The sequence below is a fragment of the Pseudophryne corroboree genome, chromosome 2, assembly GCF_028390025.1.
Source record: "Pseudophryne corroboree isolate aPseCor3 chromosome 2, aPseCor3.hap2, whole genome shotgun sequence".
Classification (NCBI taxonomy): Eukaryota; Metazoa; Chordata; class Amphibia; order Anura; family Myobatrachidae; genus Pseudophryne; species Pseudophryne corroboree.
In genome coordinates this window covers 1,007,693,097-1,007,715,397 of record NC_086445.1, presented here as the reverse complement: position 1 = coordinate 1,007,715,397, position 22,301 = coordinate 1,007,693,097, and the positions used below count along the sequence as shown (strand labels likewise).

The 22,301-nt window shown below is 49.5% G+C and overlaps 1 protein-coding gene across 2 annotated transcripts in view; it reads left to right on the top strand.

The window, feature by feature from the left end:
- BRWD1 (bromodomain and WD repeat domain containing 1) overlaps positions 1-22,301 on the top strand; it is a 403,503-nt gene that overhangs the window by 265,558 nt on the left and 115,644 nt on the right. For both annotated transcript variants that reach the window (XM_063956583.1, XM_063956584.1), the window contains exons 21-24: positions 10,752-10,874; positions 11,259-11,356; positions 11,493-11,673; positions 11,764-11,886. In XM_063956583.1, the coding sequence (XP_063812653.1) occupies positions 10,752-10,874; positions 11,259-11,356; positions 11,493-11,673; positions 11,764-11,886 (525 nt within the window). The remainder of the gene's footprint in view (positions 1-10,751; positions 10,875-11,258; positions 11,357-11,492; positions 11,674-11,763; positions 11,887-22,301) is intronic.

Sequence of the window (22,301 nt, the reverse complement as noted above, 5' to 3'; positions counted from 1 at the left end):
GGTTATGATGTCCCAGATGCATTTGAGGATAGCATGGCTGCGGAGGGTTCAGATTTTGGGGGTTCTGTACCCCCCAGTCAGTTTGTAACAATGGGGGCACATCAGTGCCCGCCTTGGACTGCCTTTTCTCATTTTCTCTAACGTCCTAGTGGATGATGGGGACTCCGTAAGGACCATGGGGATAGACGGGCTCCGCAGAAGACATGGGCACTTTAAGAAAGAATTTAGGTTCTGCTGTGCACTGGCTTCTCCCTCTATGCCCCTCCTCCAGACCTCAGTTTGATACTGTGCCCAGACAAGCTGAGTGCTTTTCAGTGAGCTCTCCTGAGTTCGCTGAGAGAAAGTATTTTGTTAGTTTTTTTATTTTCAGGGAGATGCTGGCAACAGACTCCCTGCATCGTGGGACAGAGGTGAGAGAAGCAGCCCTACTCTCTGAAGCTAGGTCCTGCTTCTTGGGCTACTGGACACCATTAGCTCCAGAGGGATCGTACGCAGGATCTCACCCTCGCCGTCCGATCCCAGAGCCGCGCCGCCGTCCCCCTCGCATAGCTGGAAGACGGAAGCCAGGTGAGTATGAGAAGCAAGAAGACTTCAAATCGGCGGCAGAAGACTCCGTTCTTCGCTGAGGTAACGCACAGCACTGCAGCTGTGCGCCATTGCTCCCCTCACACCTCACATACTCCGGTCACTGTAAGGGTGCAGGGCGCAGGGGGGGGTGCCCTGGGCAGCATTTGGATCCTCTTTTTGGCAAAAGTAAACATATATACAGTTGGGCACTGTATATGTGTATGAGCCCCCGCCAAGAAAATGCATATTTAAGCGGGACAGAAGCCCGCCGTCGAGGGGGCGGGGCTTCTTCCTCAGCACTCACCAGCACCATTTTTTCTCCACAGCTCCGCTGAGAGGAAGCTCCCCAGGCTCTCCCCTGCAGATTCACGGTAGAAGAGGGTAAAAAGAAAGGGGGGGCACATAAATTAGGCGCAAAACACAATATAAACAGCAGCTACTGGGTTAACATTAAGTTACTGTCTTATTCCTGGGTTATAGCGCTGGGGTGTGTGCTGGCATACTCTCTCTCTGTCTCTCCAAAGGGCCTTGTGGGGGAACTGTCTTCAAAAAGGGCATTCCCTGTGTGTGTGGTGTGTCGGTACGCTTGTGTCGACATGTCTGATGAGGAAAGCTATGTGGAAGCAGAGCGGGAGCAAGTGAATGTGGTGTCTCCGCCGACGGCGCCGACACCTGATTGGATGGATATGTGGAAGGTTTTAAATGATAATGTTAATTCCTTGCATAAGAGGTTAGATAAAGCTGAAGCCTCAGGACAGTCAGGGTCCCAACCAGTGCCTGATCCTATGTCACAGAGGCCGTCAGGGTCTCAGAAGCGCCCACTATCCCAAATTGTTGACACAGATACCGACATGGATTCTGACTCCATTGTCGATGATGATGATGCAAAGTTACAGCCAAAGTTGGCTAAATCACTCGGATATATGATTATAGCAATTAAGGATGTTTTGCACATCACAGAGGAAACCCCTGTCCCTGACACAAAGGTTTATATGTATAAGGGAAAGAAACCTGAGGTAACTTTTCCCCCCTCACACAAACTGAATGAGTTATGTGAAAAAGCTTGGGAGTCTCCAGATAAAAAAATGCAGATTTCCAAACGGATTCTTATGGCGTATCCTTTCCCGCCAACGGACAGGTTACGATGGGAATCCTCCCCTAGGGTGGACAAAGCTTTAACACGCTTATCCAAAAAGGTAGCCCTGCCGTCCCAGGATACGGCTACCCTCAAGGATGCTGCTGATCGCAAACAGGAGGGTACCCTGAAGTCCATTTATACACATTCAGGTACCTTGCTCAGACCGGCAATCGCGTCGGCCTGGGTCTGTAGTGCAGTAGCGGCATGGACTGATACCTTATCAGAGGAGTTGGATACCCTAGATAGGGATACTGTTTTATTGACCCTGGGGCATATTAAAGACGCTGTCCTTTATATGAGAGATGCTCAGAGACATTAGTCTACTGGGTTCTAGAATAAATGCTATGTCAATTTCTGCCAGAAGGGTCCTGTGGACTCGGCAATGGACAGGTGATGCCGACTCAAAAAGGCATATGGAGGTTTTACCTTATAAGGGTGAGGAATTGTTTGGGGAGGGTCTCTCGGACCTGGTCTCCACAGCTACTGCTGGAAAGTCAAATTTTTTGCCATATGTTTCCTCACAGTCTAAGAGAGCACCGTATTATCAAATGCAGTCCTTTCGATCACAGAAAAACAAAGTCCAAGGTGCGTCCTTTCTTGCCAGAGGCAGGGTCAGAGGAAAGAAGCTGCACAACGCAGCTAGCTCCCAGGAACAGAAGTCCTCCCCGGCCTCTACAAAATCCGCCACATGACGCTGGGGCTCCACAAGCGGGGCTAGGCCCGGTGGGGGCGCGTCTTCGAAATTTCAGCCACAAGTGGGTTCACTCCCAGTTGGATCCCTGGGCAATAGAGATTGTGTCTCAGGGATACAAGCTGGAATTTGCGGAAATGCCACCTCACCGATACCTCAAATCGGCCCTGCCAGCTTCCCCCCACGAGTGGGAAATAGTGTTAACTGCAATTCACAAATTGTATCTTCTACAGCTGGTGGTCCAGGTTCCCCTCCTTCAACAAGGAAGGGGTTATTATTCGACCATGTTTGTAGTCCCGAAACCGGACGGTTCGGTCAGACCCATATTGAATTTAAAATCCCTGAACATATACCTGAAAAGGTTCAAGTTCAAGATGGAATCGCTGAGAGCGGTCATCGCAAGCCTGGAAGGGGGGGATTTTATGGTGTCTCTGGACATAAAGGATGCATACCTTCATGTCCCCATTTATCCACCTCATCAGGCGTACCTCAGATTTGTGGTACAGGATTGTCATTACCAATTTCAGACGTTGCCGTTTGGTCTCTCCACGGCACCGAGAATATTTACCAAGGTAATGGCGGAAATGATGGAACTCTTGCGGAAGCAAGGAGTCACAATTATCCCATACTTGGACGATCTCCTCCATAAAAGCGAGATCAAGAGAGCAGTTGCTGATCAGCGTAGCACTTTCTCTGGAAGTGTTACGGCAACATGGCTGGATTCTAAATATTCCAAAGTCGCACTTGGTTCCTACGACTCGTCTGCCTTTCCTGGGCATGATTCTAGACACAGACCAGAAAAGGGTTTATCTCCCGATGGAGAAAGCTCAGGAACTCATGACACTGGTCAGGAACCTATTAAAACCAAAACAGGTGTCAGTGCATCACTGCACTCGGGTCCTTGGAAAGATGGTGGCATCATACGAGGCCATTCCCTTCGGCAGGTTCCATGCGAGGACCTTTCAATGGGACTTACTGGACAAGTGGTCCGGATCACATCTTCAGATGCATCAGTTAATCACCCTATCCCCCAGCGCCAGGGTGTCACTCCCGTGGTGGCTACAGAGCGCTCACCTTTTCGAGGGCCGCAGATTCGGCATTCAGGACTGGGTCCTGGTGACCACGTAAGCAAGCCTCCGAGGTTGGGGTGCAGTTACACAGGGAAGAAATTTCCAAGGCCTGTGGTCAAGTCAAGAGACTTGCCTTCACATCAACATCCTGGAACTAAGGGCCATATACAACGCCCTACGTCAAGCGGAGACCCTGCTTCGCGACCAGCCGGTTCTGATTCAGTCAGACAACATCACCGCAGTAGCTCATGTAAACAGTCAAGGCGGCACAAGGAGCAGAGTGGCGATGGCGGAAGCCACCAAGATTCTTCGCTGGGCGGAGAATCACTTAAGCGCACTGTCAGCAGTGTTCATCCCGGGAGTGGACAACTGGGAAGCAGACTTCCTCAGCAGACACGACCTACACCCGGGAGAGTGGGGACTTCATCAGGAAGTCTTCGCACAGATTACAAGTCGGTGGGAACTGCCACAGGTGGACATGATGGCATCCCGCCTCAACAAGTCCCCAGATCTGCAAGAAATGATCACAGAGGACCCGTGGCCTCTTCCTCTAAGACAGGACTTGTTGCAACAGGGGCCCTGTCTGTTCCAAGACTTACCGCGGCTGCGTTTGACGGCATGGCGGTTGAACGCCGGATCCTAGCAGAGAAAGGCATTCCGGATGAGGTCATTCCTACGCTGATAAAGGCTAGGAAGGACGTGACAGCTCAACATTATCACCGTATATGGCGAAAATATGTTGCTTGGTGTGAGGCCAGGAATGCTACTACGGAGGAATTCCAGCTGGGCCGTTTCCTTCACTTCCTACAGTCCGGAGTGAATTTGGGCCTAAAATTGGGTTCCATTAAGGTCCAGATTTCGGCCCTATCCATTTTCTTTCAAAAAGAGTTGGCTTCTCTGCCTGAAGTTCAGACGTTTGTAAAGGGAGTGCTGCATATTCAGCCCCCTTTTGTGCCTCCAGTGGCACCTTGGGATCTTAACGTGGTGTTGAGTTTCCTGAAATCCCACTGGTTTGAACCACTCAAAACGGTGGAGTTGAAATATCTCACGTGGAAGGTGGTCATGCTATTAGCCTTGGCTTCGGCTAGGCGTGTGTCAGAGTTGGCGGCTTTGTCACATAAAAGCCCCTATCTGGTTTTCCATGCGGATAGAGCAGAATTGCGGACCCGTCCACAATTCCTACCGAAAGTGGTTTCATCCTTTCATATAAACCAACCTATTGTGGTGCCTGTGGCTACTACTGACTTGGAGGATTCCTAGTTACTTGATGTGGTCAGGGCTTTGAAGGTTTATGTAGCCAGAACGGCTAGGGTCAGGAAAACAGAGTCTTTGTTTATCCTGTATGCTTCCAACAAGCTTGGTGCTCCTGCTTCAAAGCAAACTATTGCTCGCTGGATCTGTAACACGATTCAGCAGGCTCATTCTGCGGCTGGATTGCCGCTGCCAAAATCAGTTAAGGGCCATTCCACTAGGAAGGTGGGCTCTTCTTGGGCGGCTGCCCGAGAGGTCTCTGCATTACAGCTTTGCCGAGCGGCTACTTGGTCAGGTTCAAACACTTTTGCAAAGTTCTACAAGTTTGATACCCTGGCTGAGGAGGACCTTGTGTTTGCTCAATCGGTGCTGCAGAGTCATCCGCACTCTCCCGCCCGTTTGGGAGCTTTGGTATAATCCCCATGGTCCTTACGGAGTCCCCAGCATCCACTAGGACGTTAGAGAAAATAGGATTTTACTTACCGGTAAATCTATTTCTCGTAGTCCGTAGTGGATGCTGGGCGCCCGTCCCAAGTGCGGACTTCTTCTGCAATACTTGTATATAGTTATTGCTTCAATAAGGGTTAAGTTATGGTTGCATCAGGGTTGGACCTGATGCTCTGTTTTTTGTCATACTGTTAACTGGTTGTGATCACATGTTATGCGGTGTGATTGGTGTGGCTGGTATGTATCTTGCCCTGGCTTACCAAAATCCTTTCCTTGTACTGTCATCTCTTCTGGGCACAGTTTCTCTAACTGAGGTCTGGAGGAGGGGCATAGAGGGAGGAGCCAGTGCACACCAGAACCTAAATTCTTTCTTAAAGTGCCCATGTCTCCTGCAGAGCCCGTCTATCCCCATGGTCCTTACGGAGTCCCCAGCATCCACTACGGACTACGAGAAATAGATTTACCGGTAAGTAAAATCCTATTTACTGACTACGCTGGTAACTAGACTTGCGCCCCTTATATGGTCCCTGCGGTTAATCCGCCATGGACAGATGCTCTGTCCACTCAGTTACAGCACTTGAATAACTGTTTGGATAAACGTATTCCTGACCCTCGCCCGCCTAAGACTAAACCCAGGAAGTTCTCTAAGCGGGCTGTTACTTCCTCTCAATCCACGCATGTTCCGGATACCTCTTCCGATGAAGATGGCGTGTATACTGACCCCACAGACTCTGATCATTACTTTTCTGATGGGGAATCTGTTTCACAGGTGGATGTTCCTGATCCCTTAGAGGCTATCAGGCTCATTCTTCAGATTGATGATCCTGAGCCTGCTACTACATCTAAGAAACCGGACAGGTTCAAACGTCAGAAGGTTACTCAATTAGTTTTACCTCATTCTGACTACTTGGTTGACATACGTCAGGAATCCTGGGAGAACCCAGTAAAGAAATTCACCCCGCACAAGAAGGTGCTAGCCCGCTAGGCCCTTGCGGCAGAATTGAGTAAAAATTGGGAAACGCCACTGCCGGTGGACTCGCAAATCGCTCGGCTGGTGGTGTCATCTGCTCTGCCTGTCACTACCGTCACTTCTCTCAAGGAGCCGACGGATAAGCGTGTGGAGGGCTGATTAAAAGCTATCTTTACACTTGCAGGGGCTGCGCATAGGCCCACCATTGCGGCTACTTGGGCCACAGAAGCTATTGAGGTGTATGCTCAGGAAATGGAGGCTGATTTTCCATCCAATTTTTCTGAACATGCCTGACAATGTCATGGCATCTCATTACATTAAAGAAGCCACTTCAAACGCAGGTGTTCTGGCGGCCAAGGCTGCTACGACATCCATTTTGGCTCGCCGTATTCTCTGGTTACGGTCCTGGTCGGTGGACTTGGACTCTTAAGAAAACCCTGGAGGTGCTCCCGTTTAAAGGAAACATCCTCTTTGGTGAGGATCTCAACAAGATTGTCGCTGACTTTGGCGTCTGCTAAGACTGCATGTCTACCTAGTACTACTCCTTCGGCACCGAAGGCTAAGAGGTACCTACTTTCGTTCCTTTCGCCCTCCGGGTAAAGCAAAGGGTCTGGCGTACCTGAAACAGTCTCGCACTTCCAAAACCACTAAGCCTGGGCTGCCAGTCAGCCTGCTTTTAAATCTGACAAGCATGCGGAATGACGGGGCGGGCCTCCCCCTGGGGGATCCCATGGGTGGGAGGCAGACTTCTACAGTTCACCCAGGTATGGTTGAAGACCACTTCAGACGCTTGGGTGCGGGAAGTCGTCACTCACGGATACGCTATATCCTTCAAGACACGTCCCCCTCCTTGCTGTTGCCTGACTGACATCCCTTCGGATCAAGTGAAGGCAACAACTCTCCGTTTAGTGGTACAATCCCTCCTGGACACCGGAGTGGTAGTGCCCGTGCCTCTGTCTCAGAGGGGCAGGGGGTACTATTCAACGCTGTTCCTAGTCCCCAAACCGAAGGGTTCTTCCCGGCCCATTCTCAACCTCAAATCTTTGAACAATTTTGTGAGGGTCTCCAAGTTTCGTATGGAGATCCTTCGCTCTATTGACCTGGCTCTGGAACCAGGGGACTATATGGTATCCCTGGATATATAGGGTGCTTACCTGCATATCCCTATTGCCATGTCACATCAGCAATACCTGCGGTTTGCTATTGGCAATCTCCATTACCAATTCCGGGCTTTACCGTTTGGTCTGACCACGGTTCTGCAAATTTTCACCAAGGTCATGGCAGTTATGACGGCTTCACTCCGCTGTCGCGGCATACGGATCCTGCCATATCTGGACAACTGGCTGATCCTGGCCAATTCCCCAGAAGTTCTCCTCTTTCATTTGGATCTGACGGTCCAGTTTCTGCAAGCCCACGGGTGGCTCATCAACTGGAAGAAATCATCCCTGGTCCCTGCCCAGAGCATGGTGCATCTGGGAGTGTTGTTGGCCACACACAACCAGTGGTTGTTTTTGTCACAGGAGAAAGTGCTGAAGCTTCAGGACAAGATACGTTGCTTCCTCTCTCGTCCGCGTTTGTCGATACACTCGGCGATGCAAGTACTAGGCCTCGTGGTGTCGGCTTTCGACATGGTGGAGTATGCTCAATTTCATTCCCGCCCTCTGCAGTAACGGATTCTTCCCAAGTGGGACAGCCTGCCTCAAAAGATCAGGTCTCAAATGATCTCCTTGTCTCCGGAGGTCCGTCTGTCACTGACCTGGTGGCTGCAGGACCAACGATTGAGCAGGGGTCGTCCCTTCTGGATCTCCAACTGGGTCCTTCTTACGACGGATGCCAGTCTGAGAGGTTGGGGTGCGGTGTTGGAGCAACTCTCTCTTCAGGGTCGGTGGACCAGGGAGGAGTCTCTCCTCCCGATAAATATTCTGGAATTGCGGGCAGTGTTCAATGCTCTGAAACTGGTCCAGCATCTGGTACTGAACAGACCTGTTCAAGTACAGTCTGACAACGCCACCACGGTGGCATACAGAAGTCATCAAGGCGGCACTCGAAGCCGCATGGCAATGATGGAAGTGTGAAAGATTCTTCAATGGGCGAACGCCATCTGCCAGCCAAATTAGCAGTGTTCATTCCGGGGGTCATCAACTGGGAAGCGGATTTACTCAGTCGTCAGGACGTGCACTCCGGAGAGTGGAGACTTCATCCAGAAGTATTTAAACTCCCAAGTGTACAAGTGGGGCCTACCAGATGTAGACCTGATGGCGTCTCGACACAATCACAAGGTTCCGGTCTTCAGAGCAAGAACAAGGGATCCTCAAGCGGTGTTCGTGGACGCACTGGCAATTCCATGGAACTTTCGGCTGCCGTACATGTTCCCTCTGGTGTCACTCCTGCCCAGAGTAGTGAGGCAGTTCAAGCAAGGAGGAGGAATCCTTATTCAAATAGCTCCAGCATGGCCTAGACGGCATTGGTTCTAAGACCTACAGGGTCTCTCGCTAGAGCGTCCTCTGCTACTTCCACAACGACCAGACCTCCTCGTTCAGGGCCCTTGTGTTTACCAGGATTTGGCCCGACTGGCTTTGACGGCGTGGCTCTTGAAGCTTCCGTACTGATGGCCAAAGGATTCTCTGAGGCGGTTATTCAAACTATGTTGAAGGCCCGTAAGCCGGCTTCTGCTCGGATTTACCATAGGGTCTGGAATTCTTACTTTGCTTGGTGCGCATCTAACAATCATGATGTTTACATGTTTAGAACGGACAAACTTTTGTCCTTCCTACAACAGGGCTTGGACTTGGGCCTTCAGCTGGCCTCCCTCAAGGTTCATATTTCTTCCTTGTCGGTATGGTTTCAGAGAAAAATTGCGACTCTGTTCATACATTCACTCAGGGTGTTTTACGGATTCAACCTCCCTATGTCCCACCTGTGGCTCCTTGGGACTTGTCGGTGGTTCTGGAGGCTTTGCAAGAGTCTCCGTTTGAACCTCTTGAAGTGGCTTTCCCTCAAGGTCTTGTTTCTGCTGGCTATTGAATCTGCTAGACTGGTATCAGATTTGTCTTGTAGGTCCCCCTATCTGATTTTTCATAGTCACCGGGCGGTTCTTTGGACGCGCCCTGGTTATCTACATAAGGTGGTATCTTCTTTCCACCTTTACCAGGAGATTGTGGTTCTGGCCTTTGTCTCTTCGGATTTGTCCTCCAAAGAGCGGTCTTTGGATATGGTACGAGCTCTCTGTATCTATGTGAAGAGGACAGCCTCCGTTAGGAAGTCCAATTCTCTCTTTGTACTGTTTGGTTTTCACAAATGTGGCTGGCCTGCTAACAAGCAGACCTTGGCCAAATGGCTTAGAATGGTGATTGCACATGCTTATGTACAGGCTGGCCTTGCAGCTCCTGCTGCCATAAAAGCCCATTCTACTCTGTCTGTTGGACCTTCTTGGGCGGCCCGCCGTGGTGTGACCCTTGAACAATTGTGCAAGGCGGCTACGTGGTTCTCAGTGAACACGTTCATAAGGTTCTATGCCTTCGATACTTCCGCCTCCCAGGATGCTTCCTTTGGACGCCAGGTACTTGTGCCCGCTACAGTGCATCCCCTCTCATGAAGAACTGCTTTAGGAAATTCCCGATGTTATTCCCTGTGGAATACCAGTGTACCCCGCTGCAGAAAAGGAGATTTATGATAAGAACTTAAACTTGTTAAATCTCTTTCTGCGAGGTACACTGGATTCCACAGGGCGCCCACCCTGACGCACTGAGCTTCTTTGGGTTGGTATGGCATTAGCCGCTGCTACCTTCTCCTGTTGTGAGAATGTGGTGTCTGTGGCTACTAACTGTTGTTGTCTTTTACCTGCTACTGGTCCTTGGACTGGTTGACAAAACTGAGCTCCTGTGTACGGAGACGGGGTTTTAGAGGAGGCGGCGCTGAGCATCTTGGGAACAGTCGAAGCTTTTAGCCAGTTGGTGCCTCGGATCAAGATCCTACTCTACACCCTGATGTTATTCCCGGTGGAATCCAGTGTACCTTGCAGAAAGATTTAACAAAGGTAAGTTCTTACCATAAATCTCCTTTTTTTGTCTAAGACGCATTTTCTTTTAGTGGCATTGCACGGGACCTGTCGGCTCACTCACGGCAGGCATGTCCAGCTACATGGCGTATTGAGGCTAGATGTCTGAGGTAGCTTGGTACCAGATTTTTAAAGAACTAGATTGAGGCGGGGAATTCAATTGTGCTTGAAAAATTTTCGGGTGAATAAAACTGGCTTTACTTCAATTTTTTGCCTGATTATTTTTTACAGGTGTGAACATATAGGATCCGGGATAAATTCCCAGATTCATGTGTTTTCGTAGTTGCGATCACAAAATGGGTTATTTACCTGGGACTTTCTTCACCTGCCTCCGGGCAGGTGAAAAACTGCCTGATAATGCTGACTTTCAAGGCTAATTGGGTAGCCCCCAGGGGAGTCATTTAGCTGTGTTTAATTATAGCGGCTAATTAAATCCCCCCCCAAAAAAATTTTTTTCCCCACATTATAATGCTTATCTGGCTGTGCTGGTGGCATGTGTAGGGTTTTGTGACCTGTAATACGGTTTCCCTAATTCTAAGCAGAATTTATTTCCTTTTCAGGATATATCTGTCGGATACACATCATCTGAGCATGACCCACAAGAAGACCGTGGAGTGGAAATGTTCCTTAACCTTTCCTGTGAGGAAAGAGAAAATAGTATGTCTTCTACACATGAGGACGAGGTATAAATAACTGAAATAAATACTAAGGGGGCTATTTACTAAGCCTTTGATGGAGCTAAAGTCCCAGCCAATCTGCTCCTAACTGCCATGTCACAGGCTGGGTTTAAATAATGACAGGAGCTCATTGGCTGGTACTTTATCTTCATCAAAGGCTTAGTAAATAGACCCCTCTGACTGTGCAGCGCGTTCGCATTAAAATTTATGACAGTCACTGCCCAAATCTGCCGGAAGGTGCAGTCGAATAGCTTTTCTTTAATTGTTTAAACTTTTATATCCTGGGTGGTGATATTCTTACATTAAGGGTGAAGGTGTTATCAAATCTCGGAGATAGAGAAATTACCTATTTTGATCTCTCCCTAAGCCTTGAAGGTTTTCTCTTTGCAGACTGAATATGAAGCTGAAAACTCAGTAGCTCTCCTTACCGAGTTTATTCTTACTGAGGATATTCTATCGGAGGATGAAGAGTGGAGAAATACCATAAGGTAAGACCGCCATTATTCATATTTACATTATGTCAGAAAGCCATCACGTAAGGCTTGTATTTGTGCATATGGTGTACTTTTGATGATGGCTAAACAATTGAGCCTGTCCTCCTGTCCTTTTCGCTTGTTGATACAGTGACTCGTCCAGTGAGTCCTCTGACCAGACTGATGAGGAGCCTGTGTCTAAACGGCGCAGACCTAAAAAGTGGGTGAGCAGCACAGATGACGAGGAGGAGAGCACAGCAGAGGAGAATTCTGCTGCTGAAAAGTCCACGCCATCAAGAAAGAGTCAGCTGACACCCAGGGATCAAAAAGAAGTATGATGAATGATCAGACTTGTTATTGTACCTTCTGGGCAGAAATAACAAATCCTATTGCTATTAACGCACCTATTTTATTGTTTATAGGCTGCAAGAGGTTCTGAGGTGGTCTCTCTAAGTGGGGAGATGTCTCCTGACTGGCGCCCATCAGTCTGGATCACGAATACAACTCCTCATCGATCTCCTTTTGTTCCGCAGATGGGAGATGAAGTGAGTTACTTAAAAGTTATGAACTATTTAACTTTCTCCGTCATCCACTAGGGGACACTGGAGGACCTTTACAGTGGGGTATAGATGTTGGTCCAGTGGGAGCCTGGCACTTTAAATTGTTTAGAATAGTGACTGGCTTTCCCACCCTTCTATGCAGCCCCCCACCCCACAGAGCAGTTTGAAAAATGTGCCCGAGGAAGCCGATCCTGTCTCTGGGCTTCTTCAGAGATTTATTTTTATTTTTTTTTGTACTATGTAAGAAGACTGAGACAGACCGACAGGCAGCCTACTGCCCCTGTCTGTCTGCGCTGCGGCTGCTGATGGTGGGACTCTGGCACAGCTTTCTTTGACGAAATTTCTTTGGGGAATAGCGGCTCCGCAGGAGACTGGGCACAAAAGTAAAAGCTTTCTGACTAGCTGGTGTGCACTGGCTCCTCCCCCTATGACCCTCCTCCAAGCCTCAGTTAGGATACTGTGCCCGGACGAGCGTACATAATAAGGAAGGATCTTGAATCCCGGGTAAGACTCATACCAGCCACACCAATCACACCGTACAACTTGTGATCTGAACCCAGTTAACAGTATGATAAACGTAGGAGCCTCTGAAAAGATGGCTCACAACAATAAACAACCCGATTTTTGTAACAATAACTATATACAAGTATTGCAGACAATCCGCACTTGGGATGGGCGCCCAGCATCCACTACGGACTACGAGAAATAGAATTATCGGTAAGTAAATTCTTATTTTCTCTGACGTCCTAGTGGATGCTGGGAACTCCGTAAGGACCATGGGGATTATACCAAAGCTCCCAAACGGGCGGGAGAGTGCGGATGACTCTGCAGCACCGAATGAGAGAACTCCAGGTCCTCCTCAGCCAGGGTATCAAATTTGTAAAATTTAGCAAACGTGTTTGCCCCTGACCAAGTAGCTGCTCGGCAAAGTTGTAAAGCCGAGACCCCTCGGGCAGCCGCCCAAGATGAGCCCACTTTCCTTGTGGAATGGGCTTTTACAGATTTTGGCTGTGGCAGGCCTGCCACAGAATGTGCAAGCTGAATTGTACTACAAATCCAACGAGCAATCGTCTGCTTAGAAGCAGGAGCACCCAGCTTGTTGGGTGCATACAGGATAAACAGCGAGTCAGATTTTCTGACTCCAGCCGTCCTGGAAACATATATTTTCAGGGCCCTGACTACGTCCAGCAACTTGGAGTCCTCCAAGTCCCTAGTAGCCGCAGGCACCACAATAGGCTGGTTCATGTGAAACGCTGAAACCACCTTAGGGAGAAATTGAGGGCGAGTCCTCAGTTCTGCCCTGTCTGAATGAAAAATTAGGTAAGGGCTTTTATATGACAAAGCCGCCAATTCTGAGACCTGCCTGGCTGAAGCCAGGGCTAACAGCATGACCACTTTCCATGTGAGATATTTCAATTCCACAGTGGTGAGTGGTTCAAACCAATGTGATTTTAGGAGACTCAACACTACATTGAGATCCCAAGGTGCCACTGGAGGCACAAAAGGAGGCTGTATATGCAGTACCCCTTTGACAAACGTCTGAACTTCAGGCACTGAAGCCAGTTCTATTTGGAAGAAGATCGACAGGGCCGAAATTTGAACCTTAATGGACCCTAATTTTAGGCCCATAGATAGTCCTGTTTGCAGGAAATGCAGGAAACGACCCAGTTGAAATTCCTCTGTAGGGGCCTTCTTGGCCTCACACCACGCAACATATTTTCGCCAAATGCGGTGATAATGTTTTGCGGTTACATCCTTCCTGGCCTTGACCAGGGTAGGGATGACTTCATCTGGAATGCCTTTTTCCTTCAGGATCCGGCGTTCAACCTCCATGCCGTCAAACGCAGCCGCGGTAAGTCTTGGAACAGACAAGGTCCCTGCTGGAGCAGGTCCTTCCTTAGAGGTAGAGGCCACGGGTCCTCTGTGAGCATCTCTTGAAGTTCCGGGTACCAAGTCCTTCTTGGCCAATCCGGAGCCACGAGTATAGTTCTTACTCCTCTCCGTCTTATAATTCTCAATACCTTGGGTATGAGAGGCAGAGGAGGGAACACATACACTGACTGGTACACCCACGGTGTTACCAGAGCGTCCACAGCTATTGCCTGAGGGTCCCTTGACCTGGCGCAATACCGGTCTAGTTTTTTGTTGAGGCGGGACGCCATCATGTCCACCTTTTGGTTTTTCCCAACGGTTTACAATCATGTGGAAGACTTCTGGATGAAGTCCCCACTCTCCCGGGTGGAGGTCGTGTCTGCTGAGGAAGTCTGCTTCCCAGTTGTCCACTCCCGGAATGAACACTGCTGACAGTGCTATCACATGATTTTCCGCCCAGCGAAGAATCCTTGCAGCTTCTGCCATTGCCCTCCTGCTTCTTGTGCCGCCCTGTCTGTTTACGTGGGCGACTGCCGTGATGTTGTCCGATTGGATCAATACCGACTGACCCTGAAGCAGAGGCCTTGCTTGGCTTAGGGCATTGTAAATTGCCCTTAGTTCCAGGATATTTATGTGAAGAGACGTTTCCATGCTTGACCACAAGCCCTGGAAATTTTTTCCCTGTGTGACTGCTCCCCAGCCTCTCAGGCTGGCATCCGTGGTCACCAGAATCCAGTCCTGAATGCCGAATCTGCGGCCCTCTAGAAGATGAGCGCTCTGCAACCACCACAGGAGAGACACCCTTGTCCTTGGAGATAGGGTTATCCGCTGATGCATCTGAAGATGCGATCCGGACCAATTGTCCAGCAGATCCCACTGAAAAGTTCTTGCATGGAATCTTCCGAATGGAATCGCTTCGTAAGAAGCCACCATCTTTCCCAGGACCCTTGTGCATTGATGCACTGACACTTGTCCTGGTTTCAGGAGGTTCCTGACTAGCTCGGATAACTCCCTGGCCTTCTCCTCCGGGAGAAACACCTTTTTCTGGACTGTGTCCAGAATCATCCCTAGGAACAGTAGACGTGTTGTTGGAATCAGCTGCGATTTTGGAATATTTAGAATCCACCCGTTCTGACGTAGCACCACCTGAGATAGTGCTACTCCGACCTCTAACTGTTCCCTGGATCTTGCCCTTATCAGGAGATCGTCCAAGTAAGGGATAATTAAGACGCCTTTTCTTCGAAGAAGAATCATCATTTCGGCCATTACCTTGGTAAAGACCCGTGGTGCCGTGGACAATCCAAACGGCAGCGTCTGAAACTGATAATGACAGTTCTGTACCACAAACCTGAGGTACCCTTGGTGAGAAGGGTAGATTGGGACATGGAGATAAGCATCTTTGATGTCCAGAGACACCATATAGTCCCCTTCTTCCAGGTTCGCTATCACTGCTCTGAGTGATTCCATCTTGAATTTGAACCTTTTTATGTAAGTGTTCAATGATTTCAGATTTAAAATCGGTCTCACCGAGCCGTCCGGCTTCGGTACCACAAACAGCGTGGAATAATACCCCTTTCCCTGTTGTAGGAGGGGTACCTTGATTATCACCTGCTGGGAATACAGCTTGTGAATAGCTTCCAATACTGCCTCCCTGTCGGAGGGAGACGTTGGTAGAGCAGACTTCAGGAACCGGCGAGGGGGAGACGTCTCGAATTCCAATTTGTACCCCTGTGATACTACCTGCAGGATCCAGGGGTCCACTTGCGAGTGAGCCCACTGCGCGCTGAAATTCTTGAGACGGCCCCCCACCGTGCCTGAGTCCGCTTGTAAAGCCCCAGCGTCATGCTGAAGACTTGGCAGAAGCGGGGGAGGGCTTCTGATCCTGGGAAGAGGCTGCCTGCTGCAGTCATTTTCCCCTTCCTCTGCCCCGGGGCAGAAATGAGTGGCCTTTTGCCCGCTTGCCCTTATGGGGACGAAAGGACTGAGTTTGAAAAGACGGTGTCTTTTTCTGCTGAGAGGTGACCTGGGGTAAAAAGGTGGATTTCCCATCCGTCGCCGTGGCCACCAGGTCTGACAGACCGACCCCAAATAACTCCTCCCCTTTATACGGCAAAACTTCCATATGCCGTTTGGAATCCGCATCACCTGACCACTGTCGTGTCCATAAACTTCTTCTGGCAGAAATGGACAACGCACTTACTCTTGATGCCAGGGTGCAAATATCCCTCTGTGCATCTCGCATATATAGTAATGCATCCTTTAAATGCTCTATAGTCAATAATATACTGTCCCTATCCAGGGTATCAATATTTTCAGTCAGGGAATCCGACCAAGCCACTCCAGCGCTGCACATCCAGGCTGAGGCGATTGCTGGTCGTAGTATAACACCAGTATGTGTGTATATACCTTTTAGGATATTTTCCAGCTTTCTATCAGCTGGTTCCTTGAGGGCTGCCGTATCAGGAGACGGTAACGCCACTTGTTTTGATAAGCGTGTGAGCGCCTTATCTACCCTAGGGGGTGTTTCCCAACGCGCCCTAACCTCTGGCGGGAAAGGGTAGAATGCCAATAATTTATTAGAAATCAGCAGTTTTTTATCGGGGGAAACCCACGCTTTGTCACACGCCTCATTTAATTCATCTGATTCAGGAAAAACTATGGGTAGTTTTTTCACACCCCACATAATACCCCTTTTTGTGGTACTTGTAGTATCAGAAATGTTCAAAGCCTCCTTCATTGCCGTGATCATGTAACGTGTGGCCCTACTGGACATTACGTTTGTCTCGTCACCGTCGACACTGGAGTCAGTATCCGTGTCTGGGTCTGTGTCGACCATCTGAGGTAACGGGCGCTTTAGAGCCCCTGACGGTGTTTGAGACGCCTGGACAGGCACTAACTGATTTGCCGGCTGTCTCATGTCGTCAACAGTTTTTTGCAAAGTGCTGACACTGTCACGTAATTCCTTCCATACTACCATCCAGTCAGGTGTCGACTCCCTAGGGGGTGACATCACTATTACAGGCAATTGCTCCGCCTCCACATCATTTTCCTCCTCATACATGTCGACACAATCGTACCGACACACAGCACACACACAGGGAATGCTCTGATAGAGGACAGGACCCCACGAGCCCTTTGGGGAGACAGAGGGAGAGTTTGCCAGCACACACCAGAGCGCTATATATATGCAGGGATAACCTTATATAAGTGTTTCTCCCTTCTATAGCTGCTGTATATGTATTTTCTGCCAATTAGTGCCCCCCCTCTCTTGTTTTACCCTGATTCTGTAGCAGGACTGCAGGGGAGAGTCAGGGAGCCGTCCTTCCAGCGGAGCTGTGAGGGAAAATGGCGCTTGTGTGCTGAGGAGATAGGCTCCGCCCCCTTTTCGGCGGCCTTTTCTCCCGCTTTTTTTAGGAAAACTGGCAGGGGTTAAATGCATCCATATAGCCCAGGAGCTATATGTGATGCATTTCTTTAGCCATATAAGGTTTAAAACATGTTTTATTCTCTGACGTCCTAGTGGATGCTGGGAACTCCGTAAGGACCATGGGGATTAGCGGCTCCGCAGGAGACTGGGCACAAAAGTAAAAGCTTTCTGACTAGCTGGTGTGCACTGGCTCCTCCCCCTATGACCCTCCTCCAAGCCTCAGTTAGATTTTTGTGCCCAGCCGAGAAGGGTGCATGCTAGGTAGCTCTCCAGAGCTGCTTAGAGTAAAAGTTTTAAATAGGTTTTTTTATTTTCAGTGAGACCTGCTGGCAACAGGCTCACTGCATCGTGGGACTAAGGGGAGAAGAAGCGAACTCACCTGCATGCAGAGTGGATTGGGCTTCTTGGCTACTGGACATTAGCTCCAGAGGGACGATCACAGGTTCAGCCTGGATGGGTCCCGGAGCCGCGCCGCCGGCCCCCTTACAGAGCCAGAAGAGCGAAGAGGTCCGGAAAAATCGGCGGCAGAAGACGTTCCTGTCTTCAATAAGGTAGCGCACAGCACTGCAGCTGTGCGCCATTGCTCTCAGCACACTTCACACTCCGGTCACTGAGGGTGCAGGGCGCTGGGGGGGAGCGCCCTGAGACGCAATAAAACATGTTTTAAACCTTATATGGCTAAAGAAATGCATCACATATAGCTCCTGGGCTATATGGATGCATTTAACCCCTGCCAGTTTTCCTAAAAAAAGCGGGAGAAAAGGCAGCCGAAAAGGGGGCGAAGCCTATCTCCTCAGCACACAAGCGCCATTTTCCCTCACAGCTCCGCTGGAAGGACGGCTCCCTGACTCTCCCCTGCAGTCCTGCTACAGAATCAGGGTAAAACAAGAGAGGGGGGGCACTAATTGGCAGAAAATACATATACAGCAGCTATAGAAGGGAGAAACACTTATATAAGGTTATCCCTGCATATTTATAGCGCTCTGGTGTGTGCTGGCAAACTCTCCCTCTGTCTCCCCAAAGGGCTCGTGGGGTCCTGTCCTCCATCAGAGCATTCCCTGTGTGTGTGCTGTGTGTCGGTACGATTGTGTCGACATGTATGAGGAGGAAAATGATGTGGAGGCGGAGCAATTGCCTGTAATAGTGATGTCACCCCCTAGGGAGTCGACACCTGACTGGATGGTAGTATGGAAGGAATTACGTGACAGTGTCAGCACTTTGCAAAAAACTGTTGACGACATGAGACAGCCGGCAAATCAGTTAGTGCCTGTCCAGGCGTCTCAAACACCGTCAGGGGCTCTAAAGCGCCCGTTACCTCAGATGGTCGACACAGACCCAGACACGGATACTGACTCCAGTGTCGACGGTGACGAGACAAACGTAATGTCCAGTAGGGCCACACGTTACATGATCACGGCAATGAAGGAGGCTTTGAACATTTCTGATACTACAAGTACCACAAAAAGGGGTATTATGTGGGGTGTGAAAAAACTACCCATAGTTTTTCCTGAATCAGATGAATTAAATGAGGTGTGTGACAAAGCGTGGGTTTCCCCCGATAAAAAACTGCTGATTTCTAATAAATTATTGGCATTCTACCCTTTCCCGCCAGAGGTTAGGGCGCGTTGGGAAACACCCCCTAGGGTAGATAAGGCGCTCACACGCTTATCAAAACAAGTGGCGTTACCGTCTCCTGATACGGCCGCCCTCAAGGAACCAGCTGATAGAAAGCTGGAAAATATCCTAAAAGGTATATACACACATACTGGTGTTATACTACGACCAGCAATCGCCTCAGCCTGGATGTGCAGCGCTGGAGTGGCTTGGTCGGATTCCCTGACTGAAAATATTGATACCCTGGATAGGGACAGTATATTATTGACTATAGAGCATTTAAAGGATGCATTACTATATATGCGAGATGCACAGAGGGATATTTGCACCCTGGCATCAAGAGTAAGTGCGTTGTCCATTTCTGCCAGAAGAAGTTTATGGACACGACAGTGGTCAGGTGATGCGGATTCCAAACGGCATATGGAAGTTTTGCCGTATAAAGGGGAGGAGTTATTTGGGGTCGGTCTGTCAGACCTGGTGGCCACGGCGACGGCTGGGAAATCCACCTTTTTACCCCAGGTCACCTCTCAGCAGAAAAAGACACCGTCTTTTCAAACTCAGTCCTTTCGTCCCCATAAGGGCAAGCGGGCAAAAGGCCACTCATTTCTGCCCCGGGGCAGAGGAAGGGGAAAAAGACTGCAGCAGGCAGCCTCTTCCCAGGATCAGAAGCCCTCCCCCGCTTCTGCCAAGTCTTCAGCATGACGCTGGGGCTTTACAAGCGGACTCAGGCACGGTGGGGGCCCGTCTCAAAAATTTCAACGCGCAGTGGGCTCACTCGCAAGTGGACCCCTGGATCCTGCAGGTAGTATCACAGGGGTACAAATTGGAATTCGAGACGTCTCCCCCTCGCCGGTTCCTGAAGTCTGCTCTACCAACGTCTCCCTCCGACAGGGAGGCAGTATTGGAAGCTATTCACAAGCTGTATTCCCAGCAGGTGATAATCAAGGTACCCCTCCTACAACAGGGAAAGGGGTATTATTCCACGCTGTTTGTGGTACCGAAGCCGGACGGCTCGGTGAGACCGATTTTAAATCTGAAATCATTGAACACTTACATAAAAAGGTTCAAATTCAAGATGGAATCACTCAGAGCAGTGATAGCGAACCTGGAAGAAGGGGACTATATGGTGTCTCTGGACATCAAAGATGCTTATCTCCATGTCCCAATCTACCCTTCTCACCAAGGGTACCTCAGGTTTGTGGTACAGAACTGTCATTATCAGTTTCAGACGCTGCCGTTTGGATTGTCCACGGCACCACGGGTCTTTACCAAGGTAATGGCCGAAATGATGATTCTTCTTCGAAGAAAAGGCGTCTTAATTATCCCTTACTTGGACGATCTCCTGATAAGGGCAAGATCCAGGGAACAGTTAGAGGTCGGAGTAGCACTATCTCAGGTGGTGCTACGTCAGCACGGGTGGATTCTAAATATTCCAAAATCGCAGCTGATTCCAACAACACGTCTACTGTTCCTAGGGATGATTCTGGACACAGTCCAGAAAAAGGTGTTTCTCCCGGAGGAGAAGGCCAGGGAGTTATCCGAGCTAGTCAGGAACCTCCTGAAACCAGGACAAGTGTTAGTGCATCAATGCACAAGGGTCCTGGGAAAGATGGTGGCTTCTTACGAAGCGATTCCATTCGGAAGATTCCATGCAAGAACTTTTCAGTGGGATCTGCTGGACAAATGGTCCGGATCGCATCTTCAGATGCATCAGCGGATAACCCTATCTCCAAGGACAAGGGTGTCTCTCCTGTGGTGGTTGCAGAGTGCTCATCTTCTAGAGGGCCGCAGATTCGGCATTCAGGACTGGATTCTGGTGACCACGGATGCCAGCCTGAGAGGCTGGGGAGCAGTCACACAGGGAAGAAATTTCCAGGGCTTGTGGTCAAGCATGGAAACGTCTCTTCACATAAATATCCTGGAACTAAGGGCAATTTACAATGCCCTAAGCCAAGCAAGGCCTCTGCTTCAGGGTCAGTCGGTATTGATCCAATCGGACAACATCACGGCAGTCGCCCACGTAAACAGACAGGGCGGCACAAGAAGCAGGAGGGCAATGGCAGAAGCTGCAAGGATTCTTCGCTGGGCGGAAAATCATGTGATAGCACTGTCAGCAGTGTTCATTCCGGGAGTGGACAACTGGGAAGCAGACTTCCTCAGCAGACACGACCTCCACCCGGGAGAGTGGAGACTTCATCCAGAAGTCTTCCACATGATTGTAAACCGTTGGGAAAAACCAAAGGTGGTCATGATGGCGTCCCGCCTCAACAAAAAACTAGACAGGTATTGCGCCAGGTCAAGGGACCCTCAGGCAATAGCTGTGGACGCTCTGGTAACACCGTGGGTGTACCAGTCAGTGTATGTGTTCCCTCCTCTGCCTCTCATACCCAAGGTATTGAGAATTATAAGACGGAGAGGAGTAAGAACTATACTCGTGGCTCCGGATTGGCCAAGAAGGACTTGGTACCCGGAACTTCAAGAGATGCTCACAGAGGACCCGTGGCCTCTACCTCTAAGGAAGGACCTGCTCCAGCAGGGACCTTGTCTGTTCCAAGACTTACCGCGGCTGCGTTTGACGGCATGGAGGTTGAACGCCGGATCCTGAAGGAAAAAGGCATTCCAGATGAAGTCATCCCTACCCTGGTCAAGGCCAGGAAGGATGTAACCGCAAAACATTATCACCGCATTTGGCGAAAATATGTTGCGTGGTGTGAGGCCAAGAAGGCCCCTACAGAGGAATTTCAACTGGGTCGTTTCCTGCATTTCCTGCAAACAGGACTATCTATGGGCCTAAAATTAGGGTCCATTAAGGTTCAAATTTCGGCCCTGTCGATCTTCTTCCAAAAAGAACTGGCTTCAGTGCCTGAAGTTCAGACGTTTGTCAAAGGGGTACTGCATATACAGCCTCTTTTTGTGTCTCCAGTGGCACCTTGGGATCTCAATGTAGTGTTGAGTCTCCTAAAATCACATTGGTTTGAACCACTCACCACTGTGGAATTGAAATATCTCACATGGAAAGTGGTCATGCTGTTAGCCCTGGCTTCAGCCAGACGTGTCTCAGAATTGGCGGCTTTGTCATATAAAAAACCTTACCTAATTTTTCATTCAGACAGGGCAGAACTGAGGACTCGCCCTCAATTTCTCCCTAAGGTGGTTTCAGCGTTTCACATGAACCAGCCTATTGTGGTGCCTGCGGCTACTAGGGACTTGGAGGACTCCAAGTTGCTGGACGTAGTCAGGGCCCTGAAAATATGTTTCCAGGACGGCTGGAGTCAGAAAATCTGACTCGCTGTTTATCCTGTATGCACCCAACAAGCTGGGTGCTCCTGCTTCTAAGCAGACGATTGCTCGTTGGATTTGTAGTACAATTCAGCTTGCACATTCTGTGGCAGTGGGACAAAAGAAGAGAGAGACTCTTTGTTGGGGCACTCTTAGTCAAAAAATTGTTAGACACTAAAACTTAAGTTTTAATAGATATAATAAAAAT